We start from the raw sequence: 17277 nt of genomic DNA on the forward strand, positions 1-17277 counted from the left end.
CTTCAGACTGTGTACAGTACAGGAGATCATAGGATGGGTCAAACTAATATAATTACGTTCAGGGGGAGGGAACTATTTAGTGTGATCTGATTGGCCATTGATGGTGTTTGTTACCTATATAAATCACCTGAATTTTCTAACCTATCCTCACAAAGCAAGCTTTATCATAAGTTTCTTCACTTATGGATTACCTAAAATCAGCTCTGTTTGACAACATAAAACCAAAGGTGGATCTCAGGAGATAAAACTCAATGAAACTCATTGCGCCTCTATGGTCTTAAAGTTTATTTTGCTATTTGATAGTTATTCTCCATCTCTTCAGAAATACCTGACCTGTTTTGATGTTACTACTTTCGTCTGACCATAACAATCTATTAACAAACTATTAATGTAGTATTAATATAGTAACTACATTGCTGAACCAGCTGAACATAATCATAACAATCAACAGGTACAGGATTATGAACAAATGAATAAAATGCTTTTCCAGAGCCAAATCCAATTACCTCAGAACTGTAGCCTCTTGACCAAAACAAAAAAATGTTTATATAAAATGATCACTTTCAGTAAGTAAAATTGGGACTACACATGTAAGCATTTTCCTCTGTAAATATATTTCTAATATGTCTAATGGCATGGAATTGACAGCAGAGGTCAGTAATAACTACATCAACCAGAAAGAAATCAAAGCAATTTAATCCACAGATTAAATTATGTGCCATAAAGTGGAACGAAAATTAAATCAGTGGAGAAAAGGATGTGCACATATGCATAAGGGCAAAAACCAAAAGAAATGCATTGTAGATATTAACTGATTGTTTATAAAAAGGTTTCTCTCCATAAAAGCATTGCACACTGTGGTATGACTGGGAAAGCGGAGACTTTCATAAAAAGAGTCTTACTGTTGAAAACATACAGCTATATTTCTGAATCAAACATTCCAGTCAAAAGTAAATCACAAGCGTTCTCAAAAAGGTAACTGGCACTTGTATAACTTTCAGAAAGACAAGGAAATTGCAGGAATAGTTTTCCCTACCAACACAAGTTATAAATTCTCATGTACATTTCATGTTATTAGATAAAATTTAATGTGTAGTACGTTTATTTAGGCCACTGGGAATATCCTGAATAGTTAGTTTCCCTCTTTCAATAGTATAGTTAACTATTTTTAGACGTAAAAAGACATTAAAATGTTTGGAATTAACTGTAAAATATAAATAAATTGCTGGACAAATAGAGTCTTAGTCCTGGATGAAACCAAACGTTTGCATCTTGAGTCACTTTATCCATGTAACCAATGGATGGTGAAAGCATTTGAGTACTCAGATATATAAATATGTGTTTTATATCTAATAAATATAAAATGTGATGGAAACAAAATATTAAATTCAGTTTAAAACAGATTTACAGTAAACACAAAAGAACATCCTTGCTTGTAATGTTGTGTAATTTGAGGGGATTTATGCTGTCCCTCTTTAAAATAAATATGTTTCTTATTATCTTAAAAACTGACCAATACATAACCCTACAGTGATGTCTGAACCACTTAGTGACTTTAGAGTGTAAAGCATCAGCACTTCATTAAAAACAATAGGGAAAAGATCATTTGATGCAATAACACACAAAGACATTTTCAAACTGAAAAGCTCCACCTTCTGAAGGAAGCTCCTCCTCACTGTGCAAGTGACGTCACTGGGTGGAGTATAGATGAAAGAGTTAAGGAAGTGTTTGTGGGCACACTTTCCATTCTCTGCACTTCAGAGCAGCTTGGTCAGTGAAGTGCATAAATATGTCCATGTTGAAAAGCAGATGACAGCACTAAAGTCATAAAAGACTGGTATACAACTTCAAAAGTCAACTCATGTTTAAAGTACAGGAAGTATCCAAAAAACAAGGAAGACGTTCAGATATTTCTTACTTCCATTATTTGAACAAAATGCCATGCCCATATTTGAATGAGTAGTAAAATAAATATAAATATGTATTTAATGATTTTAATTATTATTATTATTATTTTGTGTTTTATTAGTTGTTTTATCTTAGTTTTGTGCATAGAAGTACTTTCAGTCATCTAGTTTGACAGAAATCTTAAAATGCTGCATGAGAATTTGAGCAATGCTGTGGTTGTGGTTTGTTCATGCGAGGGTGTGAAAACAAAGGGGCTTTCCTTCCTGTCCAAGCTGCAGCTTCATTCTGAAGAAAAAAACACTTAAACCGTTTTTTAATTTGCATAAAAAGATACCAGCAAAGTAACACAATAATATTGTTTATAACTAATATTACCCAAGAAACAAGCACAAATTCATTAATGCAAAATTAAGTTGGCTTGAATTTTTTTTCCCCTCAAGCGCTCTTTCTTTCACTGCTTGTTTGTGCAAAAAGGAGAATTGCTAGACTTATTCTATTTGTTGTACCTAGATTGCTTTTGTGAAAGTTATTTTTTTAAATGAATGTTTTATAGCCTGTTATGCTTTTTGAAAGCCATTTCTTTATGTTCTGTAACAGGTATAAAAACAAAATTTCATAAAATTCAGTAAAAAATCATTAACATGTTTTAATTTGGACTTTAAAGTAATTAAAATGGGAAATATCAGTCTTACAATTAAGTTAATGTGATTGCGCTTTTTCTCTGACTTTGTTTCCTGTTGAAGCGAAGTGTGTGATGCATCTGTTCACAGTAAACAAGTTTTGCGGTCGGTCAAAGGTCAGAATAGCTGTGGAAACCTGCTTTGTTTGTGACAGTAGGAAATATGTCAAAGGAAGATTATGAGCTGATAAAATCTCAAATATGTTACTTTGCAACATGGATAGATTTAAGAGAAAGTGATGATGTGAAGCATTATTTTAGAAATAATTTGTATTTATTGCATTCGAACTTTAATGGAAACAAACATGATTGTGTTGAGAGTATTTTTTGCAAACTCTCAAGCATCGCACTGGAAATAAGAGAAGTACTGCCTTTGCAGATTTATTTTATTTTGACAATGTGATCGGGTTGTGTAAAAAAGATTAAATAGTGTCATAAACCATTGAAACACATTTCAGTTTCTTCTGTAAATGCTGAAGATGTTAAGGTATCACAATCAATGATAAATGTTATTTCATCTCAACAAATATGCAATAAAGCTGCTAATCTTTTAACAATACAAGTAAAATATGTCAAGAAGGGTACCAACACTCTGTTTCTCTTCAAATGTAAATAATTTTATCTAACAATAAGGCATTTTCACCTACATCTAACTAAAATGGCACTGGTTTGAGTTGTGCACTTTGACTTTATGTTGCACACAAACAATAAAAATGAACTTAGTATAAAGTATATTTAAAAGCTCCACCCCACATTGGCCCACCTACTTTTTCCTGTCCTTCCCTTTAGTGGGAGGGGCGAGAGGCGGAGCAGGTAGGGAGGTGTTTGTGTTCACACCACTGATCTAAAAGTACCTCTGTCACTTTCAGAAATGCAGTCACGTGGAGGTGATGGAAAGTCTCATCTCAAAAGGTGATGCTAAAAGTCACAACCAAACTCATATATTCCCAAGTGAAGATAATTTTATGTCACTCAGAACTTTAAGATCACTGGAATTCAGTCAGATCACAGAAAAAGTAATTGTATTTTTTGTTTGTTTTTGTCACGATCTGTTTTTCTGTGTATTTATTTCAAGTTTTCTGTGTCTTTGAGTCTCCTGTGTTGTCCTGTGTCCTCTTGATTATTCCCAGGTGTGTCTCATTCCCTGATTACCTCCTGTGTATTTAGTGTCACCTGTGTCTCTGTGTCTTTGTCGGGTCCTTGTCATATGCACCAGTCTGTCTTGCTGTCCTTCGGTTACCTGTGCTACCAGTGCTGAGCTTTGTTTCCTGCTCTGCTGTGCTGACAGGGTTTTGGACTGTTTTGGATATTCAGACATTTTCATCATTAAACTCCGTTTTTTCACTTCTACCTGGATCCTCAGCGTCTGCCTCTCCACCTCACACCGCACCTCATTACAGTTTTTGTTTTATTTACCTGAAGTTTACTATTACTATTACATGCATAAACTAAGAGGGAATCAGATTTGTAGACCTGCAATGTACTGTAAACGCAGCACAACATTATTGTAGGACAGAGTAGCTCCACCCTTTGGTGAGGGAGGATCAAGACTTAACCCAAAAGGAGAGGAGGTCACTGTTCTGACTCAGACACTTTGAGACAAAGAGTCGTAAAACTATGCATGTTGAGGGCTGACATTTAGGCTAGACAAAGAAAATGTGGTCTTAGTAGATATGATTTGGGTGCGAAATCAAGAAAAAGAAAAAGGAGCAGGAACAAGAGGGAGAAAGAGAGTAGAGATTGGCTGAAAGAGAACCAATGCATCAGCAGCATTGAATTAGATTGTTGTGGACTGAGACAATGTCTAACATGTGGCAGACTTCAAAAAGTAAAGCAACAATATAATATAAGAATACCAGCATTAATCAGCAAACCATTAAGTAAGCATGCAATAAAAAGGCAATTTACAATACTAGTCAAACACACCTAATTCAGCCTAGATAGTCTCACTGTGAGTCAATCATTAGTCGGGTTAAAGCAATGTCCAAAAATCCATAAATTGATGGAACAAGATAAAATCTTGTTCTCTTTCAGCATGGTATCCCAGCAGGGGGGTTCTGAGTAGAACATTTTGTACTTTAGATTGGAAACTTAACTCTGAGGAAAGCACCTTTCTTGTTGAGGAATGGAGAGATCGCTACAACAGGCCTCTAAGACACATCAAGAGACGTCCCATGTCTCCATGGGAATGCAGGAATGCAGTGTTTGCGGACTGGTTTCTAGAAGTTCTTCAGTGAACAGTTTGTAGATTTTGAAATGGAAAAAAAAAATTTCAGCGCTCTTATGTCTTAGTTGGAGGCTCACACCTAAAGATAAAGTTTTGGGATTCAGGCCTTACTTTTGTAGTGGGGATCAATTCTTACCTGATCAGCTCCGAGTTTTATTGCAGGGAGGTTGCCAGGGATGTCTTCAGCACAAAGAATGTGATATTTCAAGCAGTGGTATCTTTGATTGAGGTTGAAGGACTTTGCTATGACAGACATTTTGAAGCACTAAAAACCTGTACATCCTTTAAGAGTGTACTGAAAATATTTATTAGTTTGAGCCAAAGGACCCAAAAGGTACACCTTTAAAATAAATGTCAGGATTTTTTTTGTCCATTTCAGATTTTGTGCAGCGACTAAGTAGCATATGAATTGACTGAGGCCAAAGCAACATCTATATCCCCAAAAAAAACATTGAGTCATCCAACTTAAACTGAGACGTCTACAATCATATCATCAGCCGCTTTCAAAGTTGCTCCCTTTTCAGTGTTTTCAAAGTTTTCAGGTTTAGAGCACATTAGCTTCAGCTTCTATAAATCATTTGCCTTTTTTACAACATCTTTTCACGAACAAACATTCACAGAATTTCACGAAGCAATCATTAGTTTAGAAAACCTTTTAAAATGAAAGGGCACCTGCATACCAAGTATGGTGGGCTGGCAATCTTCGACGTTTCAGCCAATCACTCTTGGGAAAATACTTCATTACCTTTCGAACTATAGTCTGCATTTGAGCAAGAAGACATTAGTTGTGTGAGAAAAGGCTGTAGCACAATGATTGTCAGGGTGGCTGCCTTGATTGTGTTTTTCAGTACGACTGGTAAGTTATTTATTTTTATTAAAGAAAATAATCATATTGAGTTACTGTTTACGTGGAAAACATTCTGGTGTTTTTGAAATAATAAACGTACTTGAATTTATTTTTACAGCTTTCTTTCCATCTGCTAAGGCTTCCCACCTGATCAGCTTAACTCTGGTTGACATCGGTGATAATATAACATTCGACTGCAATGTTTCTGAGAAGGAGCTTAAATTTGTTAACTGGTATAAACAATCTCTTGGACACATAGTTGAAATAGTGGCTACTGTGATCCTTGGTCAAACGACAATGACTGAAAAATTTAAAGGCTCTCACTTTGCAATAACACCAGAAGGGAATCGTTATGATCTCACTATCTTCAATATCAGCAAAGAGGATGAAGCAACATATTTCTGTCACATTGGAACAACATATTCACAGAAGTTCCTCAGTGGCACTTTCCTAGCTGTGAATGGTAAGATGCTGTTTTCTGCCTGTAAAATTCACTGACATGTAATGTCTTTTTCATTATCTGTGTTACCTGTGATATTTACCATGCAGATGATAAACAGCAGAAATCTCTCTACTTGAAACAACATCCAAAGACAGAGTTGGTTCAGCAGGGAGAGACAGTAACTCTCCAGGTGTTCACTTCTCTCCAAGAATAAAGAAAAGTCCCAGTGCCCAACTAATCCCAGTATGTACTGGTTCAGAACTGAATCAGAACGATTCCATCCAGGCATCATTTATACTCAGAGGAACATCAGCGACAAAGACTTGGACAGAAGCTGTTCTTGCAGTTTATCTGTACAAGACTCATCTGATGCTGGAATTTACTACAGCGCTGTGGTAGCATGTGGATCAATCAGTGATTGGTGAAGGAACCAAAGTGGAGATGAGTATGTGTTTATAATTTTTACTTTTCATAAATACATTACTTTGGTTTGTATTTTTTGGACCACTCAACAACTCGCTGGTAAGTTTCACGTCAATTGGAGAGCTCAATTCATGAGGAACGTTGTGTGGTCTTATAACAATGATTTAATTGTCATTATCATTTTGTTACTTGACTAAAACTTATTACCAACTTATCATGTTTAGTGAATTTTGTTTTCTCTCAACAAAGTAAAAATCACTACTACTGTTTGACATATCTGTATGATTTCTTTCGAAAATGTCCAGTGAAAATATGAAAATGATTGTATAACCTTGTTTGTGCAGTGTTGTTTTATATTAAGAAGTGAAACTTTAACAAATATTCTAAACAGTTTTGAAGATAAAAGTTATCTGTCATATAATATGCTTGTTTGCATCGCTAGCTCTGGACATAATCTTTTCAATTACCTCTTCCCTAACAACACATATTTTGATTGTGTCTAATGTTTCTGTTTGTTCTTTGTTCCAATCTAGGAAAAGATTCAAATCCTCTTGTTGTTGGACTTGGAGTACTGTTGGCTTTAGTGTTTCTGTGATTTTTCTATTAATTTTCAACAACAAAGACAAAAACATTTGTCAACACCTCAAAGGTAGGCCTGCAATTTTCAGGGATTGCAGTATATAGTATATAGATAACAGGAAATGCATAATGCTCTAAATGCATAAAATTGAGAACCTGTTTGTTCAAGATACATAGGAATTAATAAGCTTCTGCTTTCTTTAAAGGAGAACTTGTCAGGAAGTGTGCGTGGTGAGTGTGATGCGACGCTGTAGACCACGTGAGATACAGTAGTTATGATATAAGTCCGGGACAAGCAGCAGGCAAGAACACGAAGCGAGAAGCTAACTTGCAGACCCGACGAGACAAGGAACACAGGTGGAGTATACCGGATGGTTCACGAGACTTGGGACAATCAGGGAAGGACACGAAGACTAAGGACACAAAAAACTCTAAATGAACACAGAAAACACAGATCCTGACAGTACCCCCCCCTCAAGGGCGGCTACCAGACGCCCAAAAAAAAAAAAAACCACAACAAGGGTGGGCGGAGGGGCGCTGGACGGGGGGCCAGAGTCCAGAAAAAACAAAAACACAACAAGGGTGGGCGGAGGGGCGCTGGACGGGGGGCCAGAGTCCAGAAAAACAAAAAACAACCCACCATCGTGGGCGGAAACACAAGAAGGGCCAAGAGTCCAAAAACAAACAAAAAACTACCCACAGGGTGGGCGGAGGCAAAGGAGGCAGGAACCACGGAGGTGGTCCGGCGGTCGTCCGCGGCGGCGGGAACCACGGAGGCGGTCCGGCGGCCGTCCGCGGCGCTGGAGGCGGGAACCACGGAGGCGGTCCGGCGGCCGTCCGCGGCGCTGGAGGCGGGAACCACGGAGGCGGTCCGGCGGCCGTCCGCGGCGCTGGAGGCGGGAACCACGGAGGCGGTCCGGCGGCCGTCCGCGGCGCTGGAGGTGGCGATGAGTCCCGGGGGCCGCCCACAGACGGCGACGACGAGCCCCCCGAGGCAGGGTCTCTGGTGGAGCACAGGGGGTCTCGGTCGGAACGCTGGGGGTCTCGGTCTCGGGTGGAACGCAGGGAGTCTCGGTCTCGGGTGGAACGCAGGGGGTCTCGGTCTCGGGTGGAACGCAGGGGGTCTCGGTCTCGGGTGGAACGCAGGGGGTCTCGGTCTCGGGTGGAACGCAGGGAGTCTCGGTCTCGGGTGGAACGCAGGGAGTCTCGGTCTCAGGAGGAACGCAGGAGGTCAGGGTCTCAGGAGGAACGCAGGAGGTCAGGGTCTCAGGAGGAATGCAGGAGGTCAGGGTCTCAGGAGGAACGCTGGAAGTCAGGGTCTCAGGAGGAACGCTGGAAGTCAGGGTCTCAGGAGGAACGCAGAAGGTCAGGGTCTCAGGAGGAACGCAGAAGGTCAGGGTCTCAGGAGGAACGCAGAAGGTCAGGGTCTCAGGAGGAACGCAGAGGGTCTCGGGAGTCGGGGTCTCGGAGGGAACGTAGAGGGTCTCGGGAGTCGGGGTCTCGGAAGGAACGTAGAGGGTCTGGGTCTCGGTAGGAACACAGGGAGTCTCTGGAGGAACACAGGGAGTCTGAGTCGGAGCGCTGGGGGTCTGGGTCTCGGAAGGAACACTGGGAGTCTCGGAAGGAACACTGGGAGTCTCGGAAGGAACGCCGGCTGGAACGCCGGCTGACTCGGCCTCGGGTGCGCCGGCTGGAACGCCGGCTGATTCGGCCTCGGGTGCGCCGGCTGGAACGCCGGCTGATTCGGCCTCGGGTGCGCCGGCTGGAACGCCGGCTGATTCGGCCTCGGGTGCGCCGGCTGGAACGCCGGCTGATTCGGCCTTGGGTGCGCCGGCTGGAGGTGAGCCGGAGCGGAGCCTCGGGGCCGGCTGCGGGGGCGAGCCGCAGCGAAGCCTGGGAACCGGCTGCGGGGGCGAGCTGCAGCAGAGCCTGGGAACCGGCAGCGGAGGTGACAGCTCCGGAAGGCGACGAGGGGCCGGGTCCACCGGCGGCTCACGTCGCTGTCTCCGGGCGGCCTGGGGTGCGCCGGCTGGAACGCCGGCTGGAACGGCCTCCGGTGCGCCGGCTGGAGCGCCGGCTAGAACGGCCTCCGGTGGAGCTGGAGCAGGATCTGGGCTGGCGGAGAAACTGTGTGGTTTGGGAGGCAGAGGTTCGCCAGCCATGACGGCTAGAGCCGCTATACGCTCCCACTCTGCCTCCCTCTGCAACTCCACCAACCCCGGGTGCGGAAAGCGAGGAACCCAGTAGTCCAGCAGGTGTCCCAAGCGGATGGCGAAACCGAGGCGTCGGATGGCAGCGTACGGCTTGGCCATTGCCTCCTCGTACTCCCTGATGGTTTCCGTCAGCTCCTTAAACTCATCTGGGTCCATGATGAAAAATAAAACCAGCGTGCCTCACCGTACTGTCTGGTCGGGTCCTTCTGTCAGGAAGTGGTGCGGGTGAGGTGGTGAGGCAGACGCTGTAGACCCAGATGAGATGAATAAGGGATGTTTAATGATAAATAAGTCCGGGAACAAGCAGCAGGCACAAGGAAACACAGAACGACGAAGAAGCTAACATTGACGAGGACCCGACGAGGAACAAGGAACACAGGTGGAGTTAAATACACGGGAGGGTAATCACAGAGACGAGACACACCTGGGAACAATCAAGGGGAGGACAGGACAACGAAGAGACTTAAGGACACAAAAAACTCTAAATGAACACAGAAAACACAGATCCTGACAGAACTTAGTGTCCTCTTGTATACTGGAAATGCCAATCTAAGTCACTCAAGTGAGATGGTAAATAAATGAGATATTACATAATGATGATCATTCTGTATTATATGGCTGTAAAATAACATTATATTCTTTCTCATAGATAAATGAAACCACAGAAGCAAAATACACAGTAAAGAGATGGAAATGAAATAAAATGAAGCTCCATCATTGTCTTTATGCCACTGTCACATCAGATGATGGTGACCATCAGCTATCCACTCTACAAGCAGAGTGGGGCCAGTAAACCACAATTTTAATTTGCGAAAAATAAATGTATTGCATTGGTGTCTGTTTCACCTTCCAATTACATTTTGTCTGAAAATCTCAAAATAGTTTGGAATTATTTCATACTTGTTTTGCCCACTGTTCACCGTGTTTGGTGAAAAATAATTGTATGATTTCTTCACAGTATCGATGCAAAGTCGACCTTGTAAATACGTGTCAATGACCAGTTGTCAATTATCTCATCAGGTTAAACAAATAAATGCTAATAAAATATTTCACACAAAGTGTAATACAGAGTGGACAAAATGTACTGTGTAGAGGTTTGGGATCCATTTCATCAACTTCTGCTCAGCTTGTTATCTTTACTTTAATATTTTATAAATTTACTTTTTAATGTTTTTCGCAACAATGGTAGAGTGTTGGAGGAACGGGAGCAAGTTTTGCTTTCACAAGCGATCACTATGAATAGACAAAACTCTCAGATCCATTGAAAATCAATTGACAGTGTGCATGAAATGCTTTCGCAGGTACGGTGGGAACATTTGTAAGTTTGTACCTGGGTTTATTCCCAACAACAGTCAATATGCTTTTCTTAGTGATGAAAGGTGGGATACTTTCTACATTGCTAAATCAGACTGATTAGTGTCGAAAATCAGTTTAATGTCTTTTTGTTGTTACCAACATGAGCAAATCCCCTCCGGATAGTTGAAAAGATGTTTATGGCCATATCATCCTGTGCGGTTCACGTCAGGACAGCAGTGAGAGCATCACAAAGCTGCTTTTAACTGGAACTGTTGAAAAAAACTTGGACTATTCAGTCTTCCAGTTATGAGAGAGCAGCTATTCATTCAAACACAAGAAAGGAAAATTACATCATAAAAGTAAAAAAAAAATAAATAAATAAATACTGTAATGATTTTAAAAATTCGACACAAAGGTCAAATCCAATTCAAATGGGAGATGCTGAATTAACTTCAGATATCTGAGGGAAGGACTGTTATGAGATTAAAAACATTTGCATTAGAGGGATTATTCAGGCATAAAGTATGATGTTTTTGAATTTGCAGTATAACTAAAGAGTGAGGATAAAAAAAAGTACTGTGCAGAGCTACTGAACACAAAGTTCAACCTTCCAATAAACAAAATAATGCTTGACAAATTAGTAGAAATGATGCATGGAAACTTAAGCACGACAGGTTGTGGTTTGGTTAACACAAGTGTGAAAACACAGACGCTTTGTTTCCTACCCAGCCATTTAGCTTACTTTGAAGTGAGCCTTTACTTTTCTCTTTAAAATATGTACAATTATAAAAATGTTTTGACAAAAACGAGCAAAAAAACCATCAGCAAGAAAAAATGAATGTGATTTTATTGACATAATTTGAGCATAATTATTGATACATTTTGTTCTTTTCACACTTCCTGTCTGGTTGAGGCTTGCAGAACATCTATTCTGAGTCAACAGCCTCAGCAGTTGGTGAAAGGTAAAATAAAACAACCTGCAACTGTTTCTATTTTCTGCTGTCACTTTTGCATGTAGTTTTTCATAATGAAAGGCGAACTGCTTGCATAAGGTTTTTCTTTTTTGCTTTTAACGAAGTTTAAAATAGTTAGACAAACTTCAAAGAAACTGATTGTGAGAAAAAAGGGAACATGGGTATCAAAGTGTCAGCAGGAATAAATAAGGACAATCACACATGGAGTATGATGTCACTGAAGATGCAACTCTGCGTTGGGATAAAAGGTGTAAAATGTACAGGTGTAGTCAGGGCCGTGCAGAGACCTTTGGAGGGAGAGGGGCTCAAAGTTAAAAAAGGACACATTGAACAAGATCTTAAAAGACCTGTACAATAACATAGCAACAACCCATATTAATCAAGAATTTAATTGGATCCTACCATATCATTGCCATCATGCGGGGACAATGCAAAGCAAATGTAGTCTGTATATTGTATATTTTCCCCAACAGGTATAATGTTTCTGTTTTTGCTGCTGACAGTCCTGGAGAGCTGAGTTGATCTGAGACTGTCACTGTTGGACAGACCAGAGGAGAGAAGGTCTCTGGTTATGAAGTTATGAAATAAGCAAATTTGCTGCCATTTTACTAATTAAGGCCCTAATAATATCTATTTAACCTCTAGAACAACTTGGCTAGAGACTTCTTTATAGATCAAAAAAGCTCAAAGGGGTTAACTCTATGTAATAGTTTGTTGTTAGCACCTCTGAGATCTAGAATTGTAAGACTGGGATATCAATGCAAAGAAAACTCAGTAGCTGCTGGTAGGGGCCTCCAGACATTCAGAGGCCCCTAGAAATGGTTTAATTGTAACACAGATCATAGATCTAAACCTGCATTCATTTATAGAAAATGACAATGTTGTTAAATTTTATTTAATGCATTCAGCTGAGAAAACAAAAATTGTACATTTAGGATTTAATTAGGAAGTTTACTTTGTAAAAGTTTAAAGAATCATCTTGATAGTTTGATTATTGTGTTACCATGGCTACAATATGGTGTAATCTTTGTGTTTGAGTTGGGTTTGTTAAGAAATACATCACAGCAAATAACCAATAATCAGTGACTGATTTGAAACTCAGCCAATAAACCTGGTCTCCCTCTCACAGACTTCACCTTATCTATATTTAAACACTGTTAGTGATGCTGAGGTTCTCAGTAGGACGGGTTCGGGGGTGTAGAGGGGGAAGAGTCTAAGGCCCCATATTACCTTGGGCCGGCCCTGCATGAACAGCCTCTGGAATCTACCTTTAATCCCCCGGTGGCCCCTTTGTCAGTCCCCCGATGCTTTGGGGACATTTCGATTCATTTCATTGTGGCATGTGTGGCTTTATGCTGCGGTTCTGAATTATTGCCTACAGTATTTTCTCTGATGTTTATTTCGTGAACTCTAAATGGGCCGAATCTTCCTTTAACATGTGAGGTTCTGCAATAAGTTCTATTTACAGCCGCGAACCTCCAGCCCAGATCCTGTCAGCAGCTGCTTTAACCCGCCTGGTAGAAACGTAAAGGAGCAGCAGAGCGAACAGTCAGCAGGTGGTACCAGGTGGTACCAGGTCCAGGTGGTGCCGGGGATTTGAGCTGCGTAGTGACTCGCGGTGACAGTTGCAGTCTTATATCAGGATGTCTGATATAAAGACAGACATTCTTTATATCTGTCGGTGGGTCAGGCTGCCTTTAGCGAACCGGGCATTTGGCAGCCTGATTAAGTTAAAGTCAGAAGTTTTTTCTGCAGCCGAAGCATTTCTGTGTTAAGGGGCGAGGCGGGGTTTTCCCACTATTGCGAGGACAATAATGAAAATATAAATAGAAACAGTTTTTCTAACATCAACATCAAATCTACGTTTTTATTCACAAACCAGTGTATGAAAAAATATCATATATGTATGATCGCTTTTTGACAGGTGAAGGATTTGACCATGACTGGTTTCAGCAGACAAGTGACAAAAGCAGATGTTTTTAATATAGCAATAAAAGAAAATGACGTTTTTCAGTCTTCATTAACAGCATCCACAACAAACAAGCTGTTATCAAAAGCAAAAAAACTCTACCATCTTTGCTCATGATGTTTCTCAAAATCTGCCACAAATTTAACAATTTGCAAGACATTACAATAATTATCACTTTTGATATCAGAAAACCAAATACACTACACAAAACACTTATTTTGGCATGATTCTTATCATAAGTAAGAAGTTCAAATAAGCATACTCATTTAAATCCCTTGTTCACTGAAAAGGCCTCACAGGTTTAGCAAATGTGGGCTGTACAACTTCGAACATTTCAGCCAATCACTGTTGCCTGTTTTGGAAACACTTCTACACCATCTAAACCTTCCATTTGGTAAGAGGACACCGATATGTGAGAAGACGAATAGCTGTACCACAATGTTCGCAAGACTGGCTGCAATGATTGTTCTCAGCATGGCAAGTAAGAATACTTCTTTTCTAGAAAGAATTGCATCTCCAGCAGTAGATGGTTGGAATATATCGGACTTGAATTTTTGAAACTATTTTTTACTAAAGCCTTAACTGTTATTTTCCACAGCTCTTATTCATACTGTTGAGGCTTCCCACCTGATCAGCTTAACTCTGGTTGACATCGGTGATAATATAACATTCGACTGCAATGTTTCTGAGAAGGAGCTTAAATTTGTTAACTGGTATAAACAATCTCTTGGACACATAGTTGAAATAGTGGCTTCTGTGATCCTTGGTCAAATGACAATAACTGAAAAATTTAAAGGCTCTCACTTTGCAATAAAACCAGAAGGGCATAGTTATGATCTCACTATCTTCAATATCAGCAAAGAGGATGAAGCAACATATTTCTGTCACATTGGAACAACATATTCACAGAAGTTCATCAGTGGCACTTTCCTAGCTGTGAATGGTAAGATGCTGTTTTCTGCCTGTAAGATTCACTGACATGTAATGTTTTTTTCATTAACTGTGTTACCTGTGATATTTACCATGCAGATGATAAACAGCAGAAATCTCTCTACTTGAAACAACATCCAAAGACAGAGTTGGTTCAGCAGGGAGAGACAGTAACTCTCCAGTGTTCACTTCTCTCCAAGAATGAAGAAAAGTCCCAGTGCCCAACTAAACCCAGTATGTACTGGTTCAGAACTGAATCAGAACGATTCCATCCAGGCATCATTTATACTCAGAGGAACATCAGCGACAAAGACTTGGACAGAAGCTGTTCTTACAGTTTATCTGTACGAGACTCCTCTGATGCTGGAATTTACTACAGCGCTGTGGTAGCATGTGGATCAATCGTGATTGGTGAAGGAACCAAAGTGGAGATGAGTATGTGTTTTGTGTTTTCTGGCCACTTTAAACACATCAGATAAATATAAATATTTTATCAGAGCATTAGCACAGAAGTAATTTAATTTAATCAGTCCCTTTAATTTTTTTCATGTGCGTGGGAACTCTATAACCTATTTCTGGAAGTTATAGTTTATTGTGTTGGCTTAGTGTAGCCTTGTTGATAATATCCAAATGCAAAAATTCACTACCAGTTAAAACATTTTATTGATATGTGCCAAACCCTTTTTTTCTTCTAACATAGAGCAAGAAGTTGACAGACTTGTCATAATACTTGGAGGACTGCTGGCCTGCTGTGTTATTATTATAGTCCTCCTAATTTTCTACATTAAACTGAAGCGAAAGTGTGGACAATTCAAAGGTGAGTTTTACAAAATGCTAACCCCAAACTCATCTTGTTTGGCATGCATGTACCATCAGAACAGGATGGATACATTCTAGTGTATTCCAGATTCTGACCCCGCTCTCTGAAAGTTGAAATTGAGACGATTTCAGGCAAATGTTGCTTTGCATCAGGCAACGCAACATTTTTTCAGTATTATTGTCCAATTTTAATGACCTTGTTTGAACTGTAGTTCTAGTTTTCTGTTTCTCAGTTTCCTGGGTCTTGACAGAATTCTTATGGCTGAAGCGTCTGTGGGATATGTGCTGTGAGGTTAAGGGTTTTGTTTTTTCAAATATGTTATTTCACAAACATTTATTGCATTGCGTAGTTATCTTTTTTCAAACCATTTATTCTGACGTACTTTAGTTTCAAAAGAACTGAGACCAGTCTGTCTGTCTGTCTGACGTCACCTGATATGACATTCTCAAAGTCTCTAAAATCTCTCATCCTTGAACTTGTTAAAGTAGTCTTCTCCACAACTTGAAGCCTAAATCAAATGAAGCTCTGCCATGTGACTGGCTCAATTATTTTATGCATTAATGTGCCTTGCAACTAAGTCCGGTAAAAGTATGTTTTACTTTTTGCTTGACATAAAATCCTAATAAAATACAATTACATTTGCAAAACATTGTGTCTCTCTTGTGTTTCATTTAGCTATCCAAAAGACAAGATAGAAGAAACATTATAATCTTTCACAACACCAAAAGCAAACAACAAGAAAGAGAGAAAATCTATGAAAACACTTATGTTTGTTCTTCAAAGGTCAAAATGGTGGTTCCAGTCTGGTAGAGGATGGCAAATCAAAAGTTGTTCACACAAGAAACTTGGTAAATATACCCCTGACAAGTCTTTCACAACATGTTCTATGATAATGAAAATAGACTAAATTGTTCCTTCTTTTGCAGGATGATGAAGCAATAGAAGTGAACTATGCATCAGTGCAAACCCGGGTTAGAGGGTCTAATGAGAAGAAAAAGCTTCCTGAAGAATGTGTTTACTCCTCTGTCAAATCAGATGGTCACCAAAATCACCTCTCCTCACTTTAGTCATTACATCACTCTTAATATTTCATGCTCTTCTTTTTGAGCATATTTCAATGACATAATTTGTAATGCAAAATCATGTTTTCTTTTTCCTTTTTCTTGTTTGTTAATTTTGTAGTATCAGTTTGTCGACACATGAAAAAAAACCCCAGCTGTTCTATATCCCATGGATCACACTAAGTCATTTATTTTTGCCTAAATCAACTAAATTGTGCAGAATTGTAAATTATGTTGACAAATATGTAATAGAATAAAGCTGAATAAATCATTGCAATAGTTTTGTGGTGTAAAAATTTATTTCAGACAGTACTTCCTTCATGCAGATTGAATAAACTTACATCAGAAATTAAGTTTCGAGTTTTCTTCTAAATACTGATCCATACTGAGTGTTGTTCCCAAAGAGCACCACTGCTATGCCTAATGTTAGTAATCCTTCTACTACTACTGTTATGTACTATAGTGTCATCATCAGTGTTGTATAGTAACGAAAGTAAAAATACTTCACTACTTTACTTAAGTATATTTTGGAGTACTTCATACTTTCCTCGAGTATGAACATTTTTGATGACTTTCACTTTTACTTCACTATATTTTCGAACTTAATTGCGTACTTTTACTCTGATACATTTTCAATGTGTGGTTTAGTTACTCGTTACAAAAAAGCGAGAGAGAGAAACGCAAGTGTTTTGACCCCACCTACTGATTAGCAAGTAGCAAGCAGGCTACGGAACAAAGTCGGTAGCCTACTTGCCTGGGCTTGTTCATCACCACCAATAGGATACACCTGTTTCGCTTCTCCCATTAAACACAAAGCAAGTCTCGCAATCAGCAGCAGCCACATGGAGGAGGAGATGGAGACCACAACGACTGCTGGTGGCTCCAGGGGAACCACCAGCTGGTGATGAG

At 39.9% G+C, this 17277-nt stretch overlaps 1 protein-coding gene across 1 annotated transcript; it reads left to right on the plus strand.

Annotated features, from left to right (window-relative positions):
- The first annotated feature begins 13869 nt into the window (after nt 1-13869).
- Nucleotides 13870-16636, plus strand: LOC116713973 (uncharacterized). Its single transcript, XM_032554264.1, has 6 exons — nt 13870-14038; nt 14156-14500; nt 14587-14922; nt 15188-15304; nt 16091-16155; nt 16234-16636. The coding sequence occupies exons 1-6, from the start codon at nt 13996-13998 to the stop codon at nt 16372-16374; spliced, it is 1047 nt and encodes a 348-aa protein (XP_032410155.1). The 5' UTR covers nt 13870-13995; the 3' UTR covers nt 16375-16636.
- The last annotated feature ends 641 nt before the right edge of the window (nt 16637-17277 follow it).

This window comes from Xiphophorus hellerii, chromosome 23, assembly GCF_003331165.1.
Source record: "Xiphophorus hellerii strain 12219 chromosome 23, Xiphophorus_hellerii-4.1, whole genome shotgun sequence".
Lineage (NCBI taxonomy): Eukaryota > Metazoa > Chordata > Actinopteri > Cyprinodontiformes > Poeciliidae > Xiphophorus > Xiphophorus hellerii.